At 50.2% G+C, this 19,265-nt stretch overlaps 1 protein-coding gene across 2 annotated transcripts in view; it reads right to left on the reverse strand.

Annotated features, from left to right (window-relative positions):
* LIG1 (DNA ligase 1) overlaps nucleotides 1–19,265 on the reverse strand; it is a 41,448-nt gene that overhangs the window by 12,554 nt on the left and 9,629 nt on the right. Inside the window, exons 2-12 of one of the 2 annotated variants that reach the window (XM_082605947.1) lie at nucleotides 18,135–18,211; nucleotides 15,553–15,642; nucleotides 12,841–12,979; nucleotides 11,580–11,706; nucleotides 9,682–9,795; nucleotides 7,908–8,015; nucleotides 6,727–6,843; nucleotides 6,445–6,520; nucleotides 3,602–3,682; nucleotides 3,254–3,310; nucleotides 2,275–2,447 (exon numbers count right to left, since the gene is read on the reverse strand). In XM_082605947.1, the coding sequence (XP_082462073.1) occupies nucleotides 2,275–2,447; nucleotides 3,254–3,310; nucleotides 3,602–3,682; nucleotides 6,445–6,520; nucleotides 6,727–6,843; nucleotides 7,908–8,015; nucleotides 9,682–9,795; nucleotides 11,580–11,706; nucleotides 12,841–12,979; nucleotides 15,553–15,642; nucleotides 18,135–18,151 (1,099 nt within the window). In that variant the 5' untranslated portion in view covers nucleotides 18,152–18,211. The remainder of the gene's footprint in view (nucleotides 1–2,274; nucleotides 2,448–3,253; nucleotides 3,311–3,601; nucleotides 3,683–6,444; nucleotides 6,521–6,726; nucleotides 6,844–7,907; nucleotides 8,016–9,681; nucleotides 9,796–11,579; nucleotides 11,707–12,840; nucleotides 12,980–15,552; nucleotides 15,643–18,134; nucleotides 18,212–19,265) is intronic. The other variant, XM_082605948.1, reaches the window with a different exon arrangement.

The following is a 19,265-nucleotide window of genomic DNA, read 5'->3' on the forward strand; positions in this document are numbered from 1 at the left end:
GGAATCTAAAATATGACACAAATGAACTTATCTACAAAACAGAAACAGACTCACAGACACAGAGAACAGACTTGTGGTTGCCAATGGGAAGTGGGGGTGGGGTAGGGAAGGACTGGGAGTTTGAGATTAGCAGATGCAAACGATTATATATAGGATGGATAAACAAGGTCCTACTGTATAGCACAGGGAACTATATTCAATATCCTGTGATAAACCATATGGAAAAGAATAAGAAAGAGAATGTATATATATTGGGTTGGCCAAAAAGTTTGTTTGGTTAGTGAATACACTGTTCAATAAAATTCCTGGTGAAAATGAAAAATGTCTTTTATTTTTACTTAAAACCGAACGAACTTTTTGGCCAGACCAACATATGTATAACTGAGCCACTGCTGTACAGCGGAAATTAACACAACATTGTAAATCAACTACACTGCAATAAAATACATTTTTAAAAGAGCAGGAGGCTGGGAAGGTGGAGGCAAGTTATCACAACAGCTCTGCCTAGCAGTTCTCAACCTATCAGAACCACAGGCCCTTGCCAGGACAGGCATTTTGTGTCACTCCTCTCTACTCCGGAAGAAATGCAGAGATGACACAACTTACCCACACATATCAGGTCAGCACAATGCCCCAACTCATGTACAAAGGAAACAGAGGGAAAGCAATTCACAATGAAACAGCAGGCATTTCAATCTCTGGCCGCTTGGCCAGAGATTTTTTTTTTTTTTTTTTTGACAACGACCTACACTTATCTATTCCATAGCATCGCTGATACGCAAAATACAAAGCAGGTTCTGGTGTCTGGATCTACCCCAACTCACTTCCAAAACAATTATATTCCAAAGCTTTATCTGGAAGCCACGAGGACACATGACCGAGTTGCCAGGCCCCGTGCCTGTAAGTGGTATCGCCTGACCAACTCTCCACACCCCCTTGGGCCAGGCAGCCGAGGGGGGCCTGAGGAGACACGTGTGAGCGTGAACACGGAAGGGCGGAAACCGCCTCGGCCCCGCGGTCCCGTCTGGCAGGGAGGCCGGGCGGCACTGGCTGCCGCCTACTCTCTGCTCCTCACTATGTCGGAAGGAGAAATCTTCCTTCCTTTGCGCCAGCGTGGCTGGGTTTTGTGTCACTGGCAGAGGGAAGTATTCTAGTGGACACAGTCTGCAGCGGGTCTGGTGCGATGTCAGCACCTAAGGAATGTGTCTTGAGTGAACGCGTGGGAGTGTTCTGATCTCAGCTCCTCTGGCTCCGACGACCCCATGACTCTCTTCCATTCCCAGCCAATCTTCCTAAGGCACCTTGTCCTCTCATGAAACCCTCAAACCTCTTCTTCCTTAAGCGCTGGTGCTGCGCAAGGTGTGACTCAAAGCCCCGCCCCTCTCCTCCCCAGAGACCCTCTCCCTGGGCACAAGAACGGGCCATCACGTAACCAGGCCTCCGAAGCTCAGGGCTCTGTGACCCAGAACTCCTGAGCTTCGTTTCCTCGATTGTTAGGTGGCCCACAGATACAGGTTGGTCCCAAGCTGAATTTAGTAACTTCCCCTGAACCGGCCTGCCCCTCAAGGTGTCCTGTCCTGGTGGCGGGTCCATCATGATGGACCCGGGGGTATTCTTCTCACCTCCCCCACCCCTGACCCCCGCAGGCAGTCCCCTCCTGGCCCCGGTCTCCCCTCTCTTGCCCTCTCCCCTGCTGCCCACAGCTCCCCTGGACTCAGCTCCTCTTCCCCCAGACCTCTGCCCCACCTCCTCCCCGGCCTCCTGGTTTCCTGTCCATCCTCCACACGGGCCCAGAACCGACCCTGCCCTTTGCCTGCTCAGGACCTTTCCACAGCTCCCCAACGCCGTCACAATGAACATGGAGCATTCCAGGCCCTTGGCGGGCAGGAGGCCCCGTCCACACGGCCAGCCAGCCTCTCCTAAGCACCGAGGGCTTGGCCCTTGGAGCCTGCCGGCCCCGCCCACAGCCTGCTCTTTCCTCATCTGCCCTCGTGACTCCGCTGGTCAAAGCCCTGCTACGTCCACAAGCCCCAGCCCTCAGCCCCGGCCCCCGGCCCGCTCTGGGCCTGCAGCACCTCCTCCCACCCCGACTGGTCTCGGAGCAGACCTGGTCCTGCTCTCCCCCCGCACCCCGCTCGCTGCCCTCGCTCTCCCCGTCTCTCCACCTTCCCAGTCCCCCTCCATCGTCTCCCAGGGGCTCCCGGCCTCTCCACTCCCTCCCTCGAAGCTCCCCCCCGCTACCACTGGGGCTTCCACCACAGCCACCCCCCTCACCTGTGGCCTGGGCCACCGCCTTGAGGAGGATGCCATCGCCAATGCCAAGCTCCAGGCCCTGCTGGGGCGGCCCCAGGCGGTTGAGGCTGAGGTAGAGGACGGGGAGGAGGTCAGCAGGTGACAGGGCCGCCACGGAGCGCAGGAGGTTGCTCAGCGTCTCCACCATCCGGAGCCTGCAGGAGGGGATGGGGAGGGGGTGGGGGGTGACCACTTGGCGTTTCAGGACCAAAGTGGGGCGGCGGGGGCAAGATAAAAGGAATCCGGGCACCGAGACGAGGAGAGGGCTCACGACCAGCGCCCGGTGTGTGACCCAAGCCACAGGCACCATCACAGGCTGCTGGGGGAAAAGGACCTCCATTTGACCGTCATCTATAGAGAAGTAACAGCTGACGCGTATGGACTGTTTTCTAGGTGCCGGGCACTGGTGTTAAGCCCTCTGCATTCTCTAACTCCCTGAACTCTCACAGCTCCCCTGAGCTAGATATTATTTGATTTTATTTGATTTTACAGGCAAAGAAACGGAGGCGTGGAAAGATCGTGTAACTTGCCCAAGGTCACAGAGCTAGCTAGCATCAGGCTGAGATGGGGTTCTCGCTACAAACAAGACCTGGATTTCCTCTAACGTCGAGGCATGTCAGCCACGTGGCAGCTACTTCTGACTACTTAGGCTAGACTCCGTTCCTGCCACCAGGAGGTGGGGGCTGTTTCCTCACGCCAGGGGTCTGGGCTGACCCTCACATCTTGCTCTGACCAACAAATGAGGCAGAAATGATGGCTGGGCCTCCTGAGCCTGGGCCTCCGGAGGGCCTGCAGCCACTCTCGTGGCCATGGCCGTGGCCTGTGATCTCGGGTGTCAGGGTGAAGCTGAGAGAGGAGAGGTTAAAAGGATTAAGCAGCTGGAGGCGCAGAGGCTTCCAGAGAGACAGAGACGGAAGGGCCTTCACCCAGCGGCCCCGGCCAGGCCGGCCTGGTTAATTACCGCGCAGAAACCTCCTCGATCTTCTCAAACGTCCGGGCCACAGCCAGGTAAGGGACTCTGCGGGAGGAAAAGAGAAAACAAGAGCTGTGCGTACACCCACGCTGCCCCTCCAGCCACCTTCCTCCCCACACCTCCCTGGGGACAGCCTTGCTAAATCCCCAGGTGCACGCAACCCCGCCCAGCCACTGCCTGGGGCTTTCTCTCCGTCCCCTTCAGAGCTGCCGATGGTCTCCCCAAAACACAGAGGGGAGAGATTTGCCAGTTTTCTCCCACTGAAGCTTCCGGAGACAGGGCCTCCCGCAGTGCCAGGGACTGGAGAAGGACAGTCTGGGGAGGGCCAAGCCTCACCTCTGGCCCACCTTCCAGCAAGCATCTTCAATGGGATGGTAGTTGTTCTTGGCAGGATTGTAGCTGGATGGGTCCAGGTGTCTGTGGAGGGAAAAGAGAGACTGTAGGGTAGATGCCTGGGTCGAAGGGAAGTCATTCCTCCCGCTAATATTTACTGAGCACCTACTAAGTGCCAGGTACTATTCCAGGCACAAGGGCACAGAAGTGAATGAAAACAAGTTTGCTAACCTGGAGCTCACATTCCAGAGGGAGAGTCGGGGGAAAAAACAAACAAACAAAAAAACGTAAGTGAATAAGTCATTTTAGATAAAAAATATTTTAGAAAACCAAGTAGGGGGAGGAATCGGGATGGTAGGTGCTACTTCAGAGGGCGGTAGGGGAAGGCCAGAGGAGACATTTGGGCAGAATGATGTGAGGAGTGAGCAGTGTGGGTACCAGAGAGAAGAGCATTCCAAGTGGGGGGAACAGTGAGTGCAAAGGCCCTGCGGCAGACACACACCTGGCATGTTTGAGGAAAAGAAAAGGAGTCAGCGTGGCTAGAGTGGAGCAGCGTGATCTGAATGTTTTTCAAAGTCCACTCCAAGAGGCAAGGACCTCCCCCGGCCTCTTGGCCAATCCCTCCCTCACGCTCTGGCTGGAACAGCAGGAGGAGGGTACAGTCCCTGGGTGCCACAAAGAGCCAGGCACCGTGCTAAGAGCACGTCATCTGCTAGCAATCAGCCCTGTAGGCAGGGACTCTTCTACCCTCCGTATCCAGATAAGGAAACTGGGCACAGAGTGGTTAAGTAGCTCACCTGAGGTCACACAGCTAGTAAGCAGCACAGTTCCAGAGACTGTTCTAAACCTCTACATTATACATGCCTCTAGAAATGCCTCACACTGACCCCATTAGAGCCACCGCAGTCACACTCATTTGGGTTAAAATCCCTGCTCCATCACTGACCAGCTGTGTCGTGGTGAGGAAGCAGCTTCCCTCTCTGAACCACAGTGTCTCCATCTATACGATGGAGCCACCAGGAGTCCCTACCCTGACACGTTGTCATGAGGTTAAGGAAGAAATTATGGTGAGGGTTCCCACTCCTTGGTGCAGTCTGCGGGGAGCATTTTTAGAACAACACTGACTCCCCAGCCTCAGGCCTATTTCTCTACCGAATGTGGGGGCACAGAAGGGCGAGGGAGAAGACTTCAAATTTTTTTCAGCTCTTCAGCTGATCCTGATGCACAGACTGGGTTGAAGATGGCTGAGCTGGACGGAGCATGCTCAGTGAGTTGTAAGGACTCAGCGTTTGATAAGCGGTAGCCCTCCTGGCCCTTCCTATCATTACAACGAGAGAGACGGCAGAGCGCGGTGGGTAAGAAATTCTACAGCCACATTGCCTGGCTCAAATCCCAGCTCTATCATACACCCCGTCTGTGACCTCAGCAAGGCAATCAAAACAATAACAACAATAATAATAATAATAATAGCAGCCACAACTTGCTGAGCTTGGGCATGGCCAGGCCCTAGTCTAAATGCTTCAAACCCTCAGGACGAAACTGGCCCAAAAAGGCTAAGTCACTTGGCCAAGGTCACACAGCTGACAAATGTAGAGCTGGGATTTCTAACCTCTCCACAATACTGTCCTGCCTCCAAGCCTCACTTTTCTCACCTGTGAAATGGAGATACCAACAGAAACGATGCACAAATTTGCTGTGAGGCTTCGATGCATTAGGATATGGAAGGCACACTGCCTGCTGCCTGGCACACCGTTAACAGTGGATAAAAGAGTGTGTTTTTGCCACTGATAAGTCCCCATTTTAAAAGCAAGGAAATTGGAGGCCCTGAAAGTTTGTCTCCTGGAGGCAGCCATCAGCGATCAGACTGGGAATATGGTGTAAGCAAAACCATCACAGGGCGTCCCTGGTGGCACAGGGGCTGAGAATCCGCCTGCCAACACAGGGGACACGGGTTCAAGCCCTGGTCCAGGAAGATCCCACATGCCGCAGAGCAACTAAGCCCGTGCGCCACAACTACTGAGCCCATGTGCCACAACTACTGAAGCCTGCGCGCCTAGAGCCTGTGCTCCGCAACAAGAGAAGCCACCGCGATAGAAGCCCGCACACCGCAATGAAGAGTAGCCCCCACTCACAGCAACTAGAGAAAGCCCACATGCAGCAACGCAGATCCAACGCAGCCAAAACTAAATATAAAGTAATTAATTAATTAATTTAAAAAAAAACAGAAAACGATCATAGTATCACATGAAATAAAAATCAGGACATAAAACTTCATGTCAGGCAACGACATAAGCATGGACACAGGCCCAGAAGGCAAGATGGGGCAGTGGTGAAAAAGAGGCCAGGCTTAGGAACCAAGTGGACCCAGGTTTCAGGCCTGGCCCCACCCCTGCCTCCCTGTGTGACTCAGGGAAGATGACCTAACTTCTCTGGGCTACTAGTCTCAATGTCTGTGCAATGGCTAAAATACCTGCTTCCTCCACAGGACTACTGCAGAGATGAAGTAAAAAGGCATAACAGAAACCTTTAACACCGGATCTGACACATAGTAGGCATCCAAGAAAAGGAGCCGACCGTTCCTACAGCGCAGTCACATGCTGAAATGGGGCCATGTAATCTCAGTAATCAGGTCTCAACTGGGGTACAAAATTGCCATTAAGAATCTCCCCCAAATTTTTATTAGAATAATTAAACCCTAATCACAAAATTTTAAGGCTGAAAGAGTGTTTTTGGTGACTACCGGTCTCATTTTCGGAGGCCTACCTACAATCAGGTCAGAGAGATCTTGGACTCACTGCCTTATTCTGTTTAATCTGCTGTCGTCTCTACAATAGATCCTGACTCACCCCTTGGTCTCATCCTTTCTCAGAGCGCTGGGTCCCTCTTCTTTCGCTTCTTTCTTGATTGCTGGCTTCCGGGGAGCTGGGAATGAAGCAGGGAAATGGTGGGTCCTTTCTCCTTCTGACAGCCCCTGCCTGCCAACCACTCTCCAGCCAGCATTGCGAGAGGCGAGTTAGACTTTCTAACCAAGTTAGACTTTTTAACCCACGGGAAAGCCGCAGTCTCTGGAGAAAGATCCACCCACCTCTCCCCAGTGCAACCCTGCAAGGTGGGGGGGAGAAACTCACAGAAGAAACTGCTGAGCGTCTTGGGAGCTTTGGGGGGAGGCTTAGCCTGGCCGTCCTCCTGTGGTCCCTGCTTCACGGCCGCCTTGGGCTCTGAAACGCTTTCTGTTGGGGGCTTTGCTTTGAAAGCGAGAGAGGTCAGATGGTGATGCAAACTATTTTGACTAAATTTTTTAACCTCAAGGTCATTCTGACCCTGAAGATGGAAGACATAATCAATTCTGCCCTTTTCCTTTCCATAGTTTCATTTTGGAGCCTCTCAGGCCTGATGCTTCAGGACTAACTAGTGGAATTCTAGCATCTGGCCTGAGATTGGAGATTTACGGATGGTGGGAAAAAAATCTCAGTACGATAAGAAGAAAATATTCCCACTTCTGCAGGTGCAGAAAATCAGATACGATCCTGCATCCCAAAAATATCCTCACAGCGTTTTTTCTACCATGGGAGGCTTCTGGACACCTCACTGCAGGAGCTGTTCTATGGCCTGGGAGGGTAACTTCAACCTCTAAAATCTTGTAACTCACCCTGGTTATCTAACTTAAAAAAATTATTGCTCGGGACTTCCCTGGTGGTCCAGTGGTTAGGATTCTGCACTTCTACCGCAGGAGAAGCAAGTTCGATCCCTGGTTGGGGAACTAAGATCCCACATGCCGTGTGGTGTGGCCAAAAAAAATTTTTTTAATTAAAAATTTTAAAATTATTGCTCAATTAATAACATACAGTGCCTATAATTTCTGAAAGATATTTTGTTGGAGGATGACTGGCTCTTTTTTTCCTCACATGCACGGAGGAAAAATAACAATAAAAATAATAATAGCGGACTTCCCTGGTGGTCCAGTGGTTAAGACTCTGCAATCCCAACTCAGGGGGCCCGGGTTCGATCCCTGGTCAGGGAACTAGATCCTGCATGAAGGAACTAAAAGATCCTGCACTCGGCAATGAAGATCCTGCATGCCACAACTAAGACCCAGCACAGCCAAATAAATAAATAAATATTTAAAAAAATAATAATAGCAATAGAACCTATAATTTCCCCTAGAATTTGCATTTAGACAACACACTGGAGAACCTTATTTAAGTCTTATCTCATCTGAGCCTTATTTAAATTAACTGTCCTCCAAAGTCATCTGACCCCCAAAACCAGAGAGGTGGGGCTTCAGGGAGGAAGAGGACCAGAAACTCACTGGAGGTCTTCAGGGGCTCAGGGGGTGACCTGGGCTGGTCTCCTTCTTCTGCTTCCTTCTTCTTGCCCCCTTCAGGCTCTGTGAGGCTTTCTGTTGGTGTCTCTAATTCTGAGGACCGATTAAAAAAAAAGCCAGGTGGCAAAAAGTCACTATGACCGCTCCCCACAAAGGGCATTTCGATTCCCAAGACACTCTGCCCCCGTTTTTTCTCCGCTGTGCTGACTGAACATCTGTGAAGTGATGGGAGGTGTGAGAGCCTGCTCCTGGTCAGCCCTGAACCAGGCAGGGACCTTGAGGGAAACCAACCCCGATGCTCACCTGGGCAGCTAAGAAACAGAGAGGGCCAGTCTTTTCTTATAAACCATTATTTTAGAATTATTCACTGCAAAATAGAACTGGAAAGGGTTCAAAATGCCAACAGTAACTTGTTAGAGATAAAAATAAAGGTGCTGTTTTTTTTTAAGCTGACTGGAAAAAAAAAAAAACCCACATCCAGGGTAATAATAAAAACTGCATCAACTATCTTGGGAAAAATCTGCCTCAGTAGAAAGAAGCCCCACCTCACCCCCCAAAATCCCCAGACACAGACAATGGCTAAAACTGCATGATTTTTAGTAAAATTTGTTACTGACTAAAAATTGCCAACTGGAAATCAAATCTCCACCAAACTCAGATCTTCCCTGGGAAAGATAAACCTAATAAGGACCTTATATTAAACAAACAAATTGACAGTAGCAAAGGCTATGATTATTATAATCTCGTATAGGCCCCAAATGATCAATGGATCAGGTCTTTATGGTTGTGCTTACCACGGAGCACATTTTATATTTTCAAGGGAAATTGGTGACATCTGCTGGACACCGTGTGACCTACTGGCTCAGGGTATTTTGCTTGTCAGTATTAGATCACATTATTGGCAATTCCTGACGTTAGCTTTCTGCAAGGCTGGGTACTCACTGGTGGCGTGATAAAAACCAAGTACTGCACAAAAATCAACAAGGAAAGCGGCAGTGTTCAACTGGATTCCAAAGTCTGAGCAATTGTGCAGTGCCCAGGAGACATCACAACTAGTAACTAATTATGATTATTTAACAGTGAAATTAAATATTATTTTTCCTTTCAACGTTATATGTATTATTTTCTCAAATGCCCAAGCTGCTAGAACATAAATAAACAGTTGTTCAGACATAACAACTTAACAAACCGAACAGTAAAGGTACTGGCCTTGAGGCACCGTGAAAAAGTTACTAAGGCACCATGGGCCCTGGAAGTTTTCGAACCTCTCTGCCTTCTGGTAAGATTTACAACAAAAAACAAACCATTTAGAGGAAAATATATTCCATATGAGAAACATAAAAATAGAAGAGAAAAATGAGAAGCTGTATATGAATTCATACTGAATTAAGATGGCCAAACGAATGTATTCCAGAATGTTTTCATGGCAAAATTCCCCGGTTGGGGCTGTGGGATTCTGACGGACTCATGTGGATTCTCTGACAGAGGTGTCAAATCAGTGGGGTCCTCACACCCTGCCCTCTCAGACAGGCTTCCGCCCCTCCAGATCACACTCTCACACACACACACAGACACAGTCAGTCCCACAGGCCCCTGCCTCTCCAGATCACACACACACACACACACACACACACACAGTCAGTCCCACAGGCCCCCACCCCTCCAGATCACTCTCTCTCTCTCTCTCTCTCTCTCTCTCACACACACACACACACACACACACAGAGTCAGTCCCCACCCCCCAACCCCAGGGCCTTACCTTCCTCCTCCTCCTCCTCCTCCTCCTTCTTCTTCTTCTTGGCTCCTCCGTCCTCGTCCTTGCCCTGCTCTTGCAGGACATCCTGAAATGTCCGTTTGGAAAGCTGCTTCCGGGCTGGGAAGGCAAAGAGCTCAGTGTGGCCTCCTTGCCGGCCCTCCTGCCCCACGCCGGTGAGCTCAGACCCCGCGACAATGGGGCCCTGAGAAGGCTCTGGGCTCCTGCCCTCCTCCGCCTGCCCACAGCCACGGCTCCCGTGCAGGTCTCTGCTGCTTCCTGGCTGTGTGACCCCGAGCAGGTTCCTTCACCTTAGGAGCCAGCAGCCATCCTCCTCTCTGCCTCACCTCTCGCCACACACTATCCTCAAACCCTTCCTGCTCCCCAAATCGCGCCTTATTGCCCAGAGACGCCAAGGTGTATGGGATTCCCCCATGTGCCATGCTGTTCCCACCTCGAGGCCTTTGCACGGCTGTCTTGGCTGCAACACTTCCCAACCGCCCTTTCTCAGCACAGCCAACCCTAACCCATCTTCCAAGACTCAGGCCAGATGGCACCTCCTCTGGGCCACCTCAATCCAGAGCTCCCCTAGCATCCAGCGTTACCACTATTTTTCCTTATACCAGCACCATCAGTGGAAATATACAGTGAGCCACGTACATCATCTTTAACTTTCTAGTGGCTACACTGAGAAAAGGAAAAAGAATCAGGAGAATTGTTTGAATAATATTGTTTACTTAACCCGATAAATCCAAAATATGATGATTCCAACATGTTTTGAATATTAAAAGAAATGAGTAACATTCTTTTTTCTATGCTAAGTCTTCAAAATCCGATGCACTTGAAAGCACATCTCAACTGGGCGCTAAATTTCCATCAGAAATACTCGATGTGTTTAGATTTCATGGACTTTACCGTTGAGAAAGTAGCTTCACATATCCGAGTTGATCAAATTATTGCAAAGCTTCAATAATTGAAACTAGAGTCAGCTTTCCAATTTAAGTTGAATTAAAGTAGCATTAAAAATTCAATTCCTCTACTGTGCAGCACAGGGAACTCCACTCAATACTCTGTAATGACCTACACAGGAAAAGAGTCTAAAAATGAGTGAATATACATATATGTATAACTGACTCACTTTGCTGTACAGCAGAAACTAACAATATTGTAAATCAATTATACTCCTATAAGAAAAAAAATTTTAGTTCCTCAGTCACCACGGTTCAGGGTCTCAGCAGGCCGTATCATCCTGCATCATGTGTGTGGGGGGGTCTCTCCCCTTCCCATCCCTGTGTAAAAATCTTCCCAACCCCCCTGGCGACAGAGGCTCCGCTCCTCAGACGGGCTTTCCATGGACCTGCTCTAGTCTCTTTGCTCACTGTCCCCAACCCCACGCTCTGAGCACCAACACACCTAGCCATCAGTGCCCCCAGGGCCTTTTCCACTCACACTCGCCCAGCCTAGAACCCTCTCCCCTCCTCAGTCCCTGCTCACTCTTCTGTCCCTCAGGGCTCAGCTTGGTTAAGCTCTCTTCTAGAAGTCTCCCTCGAGTCAGGGGCCCTCCCCTGGGCTCCCACAGTGAGCTGTGTGGCCTCCAGCACTGCACGCATCACAGTGACAATAACCAACATTTACTGAGCGCTTCCCAGTTCCAAGCACTTACACGTACTCACTTTTAATCCTCCCAAGATCTCTGGGTGGGGGGTACTGTAATTATCATTCGTTTTACGGAAAAAGTCCAGAGAAGGGAAGTCATTTGCCCAAGGTCACACAGCCAGTGGATGGTGGAGCCGTGCTCTTAACCACAACGCTATCGGAGCTGTCACGAGGATGGCTGAATGACGCAGAAATCCAAGTGTGGACAAAGACAGGCAACTGAAAGGGCGAGGCCAGGGGGTCCTTACCCGTGCGACGCTTCGGGATCCCTGATGGGGAGACGACCGTGGGAGAGGTGCTGGAGTGGGAAGGGCTGCTCTCAGGCAGTGTGCCAGGACTGCGAGGGGAGACTTGTGGGGAATCTGGAGCAGGCTTCTGGAAGGGGAGAGAAAGCAATTCCTGAGTGAGAGGAAGAAGGAGGGAGCACCCAGCTACGTCATTTTCCAAGCACTTGAGAGTACAGAGGGACTCAGCCCCACTTAGGCCTCATCCCCTCTTACCTGGGCCATCCCTCCACCATCCTGCGTAGTTTCATGGTCCCAGACTGTCCCTATCATGGACCCCAATAACAATTCTTTTTTTTCTAAAGTAAAAGAATCTTTGATTTTTAGCTAGGCATAATACAGCCCAACTAAAAACTATACTTCCCAGGGTCCCCTGCAGCTAGGTGTGGTCAGGAGACTGAGGACTACACTTCCCAGCCTCCCTTACATCTAGGTGTGGTCAGAAGCCCCAGGTCTACACAATGCAATGTAAGGATATACAGGTCCCTTGGTTCAAATAACATTCACCTAAAGGCAAGTGGAGTGCCCTGCTCTTCCCACTGGCTGAATGTGGGCATTCACTTGGACAAGGGCATCTAGGGATGGCAAGCAACAGTATAGAAGCACCCTGGGGCAGAGTTAGCCAAGGAAAAGACGAAGACGACAAGGAAGAAGCGGCTTCTGAGGGGCCTTGGAGGCTCTGTAAGGACCAGCTTTGGCCTGCGCTGGCAATGCCAGGGGGTTTGAGCAGAGAATCTCACTTCACCATCGACAGACTGAGAAGTGCTGCACTTCAGACGTTATCCTCAGAGCAGCCAACAGGCATGAAATGACTTAAATGAGAGGAGCGAGTGAGCCGATGCACTTGAAGATGGAAAGCCCTCCCACAACAGGAGAGACTGGACGGATTTCCAAGCCCTTCCTCCTCCGTAGCAGGCATTCTTCTCCGATCCGGATGTGAACCGACTCACTGCACCTTCAGGGCCACCCTACGAGGCTAGGGCTATCTATCGGGAGCTGCTCGTGCCAGCTGAGGCTGCCCAGGCACCCCAGGCCAGGGAGCCAAGCCCAGCCCCCGGGCAGAGGTGGGGTTAGGAGCACAGAGACCAGGCAGGACCACTCAACTCCTCCACCCGCTGGGGCATCATCTCCAGAATTCTCCCGAGCAGCCACTGCACTCAGCTCCAAAGGCCAATGGGAATGATGGTTTCTTCTGGTAAATGTGGGCAGGCTGCTGGGGCCCTACCTGGCTTTTGGGGGGTTTGGGGGCGTCCTCCTCCTCGTCCTCCCCTTCGCTGCCCAGGACCCGGGCCGCCTTCCTCCCTGGCCTCTTCACTGGAGAGTCGCCCTCAGGTACCACTCTATTCCGCTCCTTCAGCGCCACCCTGGAGGATGAGAAAATGGAGGGTTTTTTTCCAGCAGATAGAGTGGGGACGCTACTCCCAAATTCTCCAGGCCCTTCATTATGTTTCATTCCCTTCCTTGCCTTTCAAGCATTCAATGAACATTTTCTAGGGGCCTCCTCAGCATATACTCTTAGTCACCCATCCACCCATCCCGCTCTCTGGAGGCCTCCTGTGTGCCCACCCTGTGATGGGTGATGCTGAGGAGCACGTGAAGTCCCTACTGAGGGCAGAGACTGGCCTCCAACATCCCTTTGGAGACGCTCTTTCAGTCATGTAAGCCCCTGAGCCCCCTACTGCTTGTCCTCACTGCTCTCTTATCCCTAGAACTTCAACTTGCTGACCCCCTTTGACAATGCAGATGAGGGCAGGACAGAGCAGAGAGAGAGGGAGAGAAAGAACCTGGGTCCCAGGACCACCAAGTGGTACAGAGTCGCCTAGCTGCCCCGAACTGCTTAAACAGCTCAGAATCTTTCAAGTGAGAAAGAGGCAATTTTAACTTTAACCAAGTCACCATGACTTTGGTTACTGGTAAAGCAGCCCAACGACTCCCCCGACACCAGCTCTGAGGCACTCCCAGTCTAGTGAGGAACACAGACACGGCTGTCAAAATACAGCCAATATGCTTGCTGATGGAGGTCACTTAAGGGGCTGAGAACACAGCTGATTCCTACCGGTTTCTGCACTCATAAAGCTCGCGGTCTGGACAAAGACCAAGATGTACACAAACACCTCCCTACTTAGGTCAATGACGGCACGCTTTTGTCATGGAACATTAAAGAGAATAAAGTAAGTTTAGATGAAGTGCATAGCTCTAAGACATTTTTTTGTGGGGAGAGAAAGTAGACCGTCAAATCTGCGAGAGGAGTTGCTGTTGATTTTATTCACTGCTAAACCCACAGGGTCTAGGTGCCCGGCACATAGTAGATTCTCAGTGGATATTTGTTGACTAAATGAATCTATACAGTATGATTCCATGAATGTAAAAGATACATGAATGTTTGCCCATATGTACCTGCAACTTGCATACAGAATAATCCTGCTTTTCCTATTTAAAAATAAATTAAAAGTGTGTATTATTGGGCTTCCCTGGTGGTGCAGTGGTTGAGAGCCCACCTGCCGATGCAGGGGACACGGGTTTGTGCCCCGGTCCGGGAAGATCCCACATGCCATGGAGCGGCTGGGCCCGTGAGCCATGGCCGCTGAGCCTGCGCGTCCGGAGCCTGTGCTCCGCAACGGGAGAGGCCACAACAGTGAGAGGCCCGCGTGCCGCAAAAAAAAAAGAAAAAAAAATGTGTATTATTATCTGTTGTATGTCAGGTATGGGCCAGCTACTTGAGATATAACAGTGACCAAAATGAGAGTCCCTGCCATCCAATATATAAGTGTGGGAAACACTTATTCACTCAGCAATTACCTATTGAGCACCTACTATGTGTCATAACTAACTGTATTAGGCGCACGTATGTTTAATGCATAGAAAAAGGTATGGAAGGATACACCTCAAAGTGGTAACAGAAGTTCCTCTGGAGAGTAAACACTGGAAGCACTTCAAATTTTTACTTACCTACTTCTGAGTTGATGTATTAATAATTACCGTGTGTAATTCCACATGTGGGTATCTATGCTAGAAAAAAAAATCTGCATGTGTGCCCAAGAAGTCACACATACAGACTCAACTGCAGCATGGATTGTTTCAGCCAAAAAGCAGAAACAACCTAAATATCCATCGGTAAGGGGATGTTAAATAATTTCTACAGTACATCCATAAAATGGAACACAAAGCAGAAGGTAAAAGGGATCCGATGGTCCTTTGTGTTCAGGAGTGGAAAAAATCTCTAAGTCATACTGTCACTGAAGAAAGCAAGTTCAGGAACCATATACACAGTATGATCTCTATTTTCCAAGACATTAAAACATGCCACAGAAAATAAAACCACACACAATAAGTGTGTATATATAGCAGTGCAAACACAAAAGGGGCAGATCTAAAAGTCGAGAGGGTTGATAAATTATGACCTCATTCTTACCACTTACTGAGCGTCTTTTATGAACCAGGCACTGTTCTATAAGTTGTTAGTGTGTTAAGGCATCAAATCCACAAAGAAAGCCTGATATAGATCATGATACCCTGCTACCCGTGAGGAAACTGGGGTACAGGAAGTGAAGTTACTTGCCCAGGCTCCCAAAATGGGGATGTGAGCTAAATCTACCCTGAGTGCATGCTTTGGAAAGCTGACCAGTCCAGGGGCAGGGTCTTCCCAAGAATCTGTGACAAGGACGCTGGAGGAAAGAACATTGTTCTCTTCTATTTAGATGCGGCCAGTGGCAGGGTCTCTGCCTTGTGGCGTCTGCTCCAGAATGAAGTCAAGACACTGGGACGGAGCCCTGAAGACAACTCTGAGGCCCTGGATCCAGCTGTGCCTGAAGATGACCCTACCTTTGGCTTGTCCAGTTACCGGAGTCAAAAATTCCCGTGGGGCCCTGAGATATTCTGAGCCAGGTCCCGACTGATAAAAGGAACAGATTCACCACATCCCAGCCCCAGAACATACTTTGGAGGGGACTCTGTTTCTCTGGTGCTGTTGGATATCTCCTTCTCTGGCTTCTTCACTTTGCCCTCTTTCTTGGGCTGGAAAAATGACCTGGAGGAGCAGAGGGGGGGGCGGAAAAGGGAATGATAACAGAACCAATAACCCCTCTAACACACGCCACATTCCACAGCTTCCGATGCCCGTCCCTGTCCCAGGACGCAACAGAAGACTTCAAACAACCCCCTTAGACCAATAAGGAAAACTGAGGCTCATCAGACGGAGGAGGCAACGCTCTGCTTATTTTCTGCCCCAACTTGCCACTCACCTGAGAGACAGGACACATCCCGATTTCCATTCCACAGGGATTAACTATGCACTTACTATGTGCCAAGGCCTGTCCTTGGAAGCTTGGGGCAGGGGAATGACCCAGACACATATGCCCCTGCCCTGGAGGGGCTGACACTCTAGTGGGGTAGGCAGACGTTAGCAAGTAGCTAAATATAAAATGTCCAAAGGCATTACGTGCTCTGAAAAAGATAAAGGTGCCCTCCCCTCTACCTGAGCCTGGTTAGGCTGAGTGGCTTGCCCCAGAGGGCAGAGTACTGAGAGGGGAAAAACAGGGGCTTGACAGCGCAGGGACCTGGCCAAGCGAGGAAGGTAAGCATTGCCTACGATGTCTTGGGGATGTCGTGCACCCCCAATATGAGGCAATGAGAGGGCACCTCACCTCAGTGCCCCAAACCCCAGGCTAATTATGAGAATATCGGACAAACCAAACCGGGGGTAAGGCTACAGGTGACAAAGGAAGCCTGAGAAAATGTCACCCAGAGGAGGCATGAGAGGTAAATGCAACATGGCTCCAAATCAGATCCTGGAACAGAAAAGGACATTAACAGATAAACTGGTGAAATGCAGCTTAGTTAAAAGGAATGTATCCCTGTTGGTTCCTTATTGTGACCAATGGACCACAGTGATGTAAAGTGTCAGCAATGGAAACCGGGTGAAGGGTATACAGGGACTCTCTGTCCTATCTTTACAACTTCTTGGTACATCTAAAATAATTCCAAAATTAAAAGTTTACTTAATCTTTAAAAAGTAAAATAGGGACTTCCTTGATGGTTCAGTGGTTAACATTCTGTACTCCCAATGCAGGGGGCATGGGTTTGATCCCTGGTCAGGGAACTAAGATCCCACATGCCATGCGGCATGGCCAAAAAAGGAAAAAATTAAAAACTAAAATAAAATAAAGCAAGGTGACAGAAAGCAATCAAAAGTGCTATCATCCCAGGAGACACTGTCCCCAGATTTCTCATCACCTGAGAAAAATGCAGCCTGGGATCTGTGTAAGCCACCAACTCCCAGGTCTGTGTGGGTGACATCCAGGTCTGGATCTGTCTAGAATCCATCCCCTCCTTCTGGGAATAGCCCTCCACGTTCCTCTTGTGATGCCCGTTCCCCCACATTCTCTCAGTCCCTATGGTTCGCGTGGGTCTGCATTTTCACCCACAACCAGGGCACAGGCCCCGGACCTGGCCACTCAAGGCCCTGCATCCCTGGGGCTACGACAGTGGCTGCTTCAGGGACCAGCATGCGGCCCAAGGTGGGCCAATGAAACTTAACTCTAGATATTGTTGTGACAGCTGGGAGAGAGACCACCTCTTTCCACCGGGATTGCTGACTCTAGGGTACTAAAAGCCTAAGGAAGACAGCCTGCCAGAGTGATACAACATCCAAGAAAGCAGAGCTGAACGGTGGAGACAGAGTCCCAGTGAGAAAGTCTGGACAACTGGATCTAACTATTAAAGCCAAGTTTCAGGCTTCCCTGGTGGCGCAGTGGTTGAGAATCTGCCTGCCAATGCAGGGGACACGGGTTTGAGCCCTGGTCTGGGAGGATCCCACATGCCGCAGAGCAACTAGGCCCATGAGCCACAACTACTGACCCTGCGTGTCTGGAGCCTGTGCTACGCAACAAGAGAGGCAGCGACAGTGAGAGGCCCGCGCAACACGATGAGGAGTGGCCCCCGCTCGCCGCAACTGGAGAAAGCCCTCGCACAGAAACGAAGACCCAGCACAGCCATAAATTAATTAATTAATTAATTTTTTTAAAAGCCAAGTTTCCACTACACAAGCCAAAGAATTCCTTTTCTGCTTTTCCTGAAGCCAGCGTGACTGAGTACTGGGTTCCTCAAGCCGGGCATTACCGACCGGCATTTCAGGCCAGATCACTCTTCGTTGTGGAGGGCTACCCGGGGCATTGTAGGATGTTTAGCAGCCTGCCTGGCCTTTATCCACTAGATGCTAGTGGGAAATTCCCTCTCCCCCCAGGTGGTGACAACCAAAAATGTCTGTTGTTCCCTGGGGGACAAAACTGCCCCTGATTGAGAACCAGGGGTCAGGGTCTCTGAACCTTGCAACTAAAAATTTTGGTTACTACACCACCCATTTTTCCGATCCCCCTTCCCACTTCCCGTACTGCTCAACTCCTGGAAATCCCTACGTGAAGACTAACCCGAGCTCTTCTAAGACAAGGCGCAGAGTCAGAGAGGCGAGCAGAGACCTTGGAGTACGTAAGCCGGTGGCAGGGGTGTGGGGAGGGTACTTACATAATACTTCGCTGCATGATGGCGTCAGAATCCTCCCCTCCCCTCTCCTCCTCCTCCTCTTCTGCAATGGGCAGTTCCTGAAGTAGACATCCAAATACTTGGTGAGGATACTGATGGTGCAGAGATCAAAACAGAAACTTTCACACGTTGAGGTTTGGGGAAATCACCCTGAAATCTACATCCATCACCTGGCTTGAACTTGACACTCACTGAACAGCCCATCATATGGCCTGTCAAACGTACAACGTGCAGCTGCTTTAACCAACTAAAGAAGAGAATGCATTTACCAGAAATAAAGAACGTCCACTCTGAAGATAGGGATAAATGTCTCCCTTCCTATGACAGCCGGGCTAGTAGCCCTTCAAAGACAAGGTTCCCTTCCCAGGTGCCACGGCCATACTGACTCACTGTGTCTGCATGCTAATCTTTTTTTTTTCCCTCTTTTTTTTTTTTTTTTTTTTTTTTTGCGGTACGCAGGCCTCTCACTGTTGTGGCCTCTCCCGCTGCGGAGCACAGGCTCCAGACGCGCGGGCTCAGCGGCCATGGCTCACGGGCCCAGCCACTCCGCGGCATGTGGGATCTTCCCAGACCGGGGCACGAACCCGTGTCCCCTGCGTTGGCAGGCAGACTCTCAACCACTGTGCCACCAGGGAAGCCCTTTTCCTCTTTTTGAAACCTTGAAGGAATGTACTCCCGGTCGTGTCTGATGTACGTTCTTTGTTCTAACAAGACGTAGAACTGTGCTGAAAACCATGCTTCTCTGGAGCAGTTCCTCAGAACTGAGAGGCTGTCTCCTGAACTACAGTCCTCCGTTTGGTTCGAATAAAACTCTTTTTTTTCTATTCCCATTATAGATCGTTTCTCAATTATTTACATTGACACTTCTTTTCAGAAAGAAAAAAATCCCACAAAATCAGAAACACGAGTTTCCCCATCAAGAAGAAACTCCAGTTTTTACAGACCAAAATGATTTGCTGGTGAGATTTATTAGTGAAGAAAAGGGGTCTGAGTCAGAGAACAGGCGCTTCCTTTACCATATGGAGCCTGCTTTGTGTCTAATACAGTGACATAATGAAGACCAAAAGGTTTTGTTCAGTTGGGTTTTTTTTTAGCTAAGTTTTCAGGTTAGTG

The sequence above is a fragment of the Mesoplodon mirus genome (genome assembly GCF_964341445.2).
Source record: "Mesoplodon mirus genome assembly, chromosome: 19".
Classification (NCBI taxonomy): Eukaryota; Metazoa; Chordata; class Mammalia; order Artiodactyla; family Ziphiidae; genus Mesoplodon; species Mesoplodon mirus.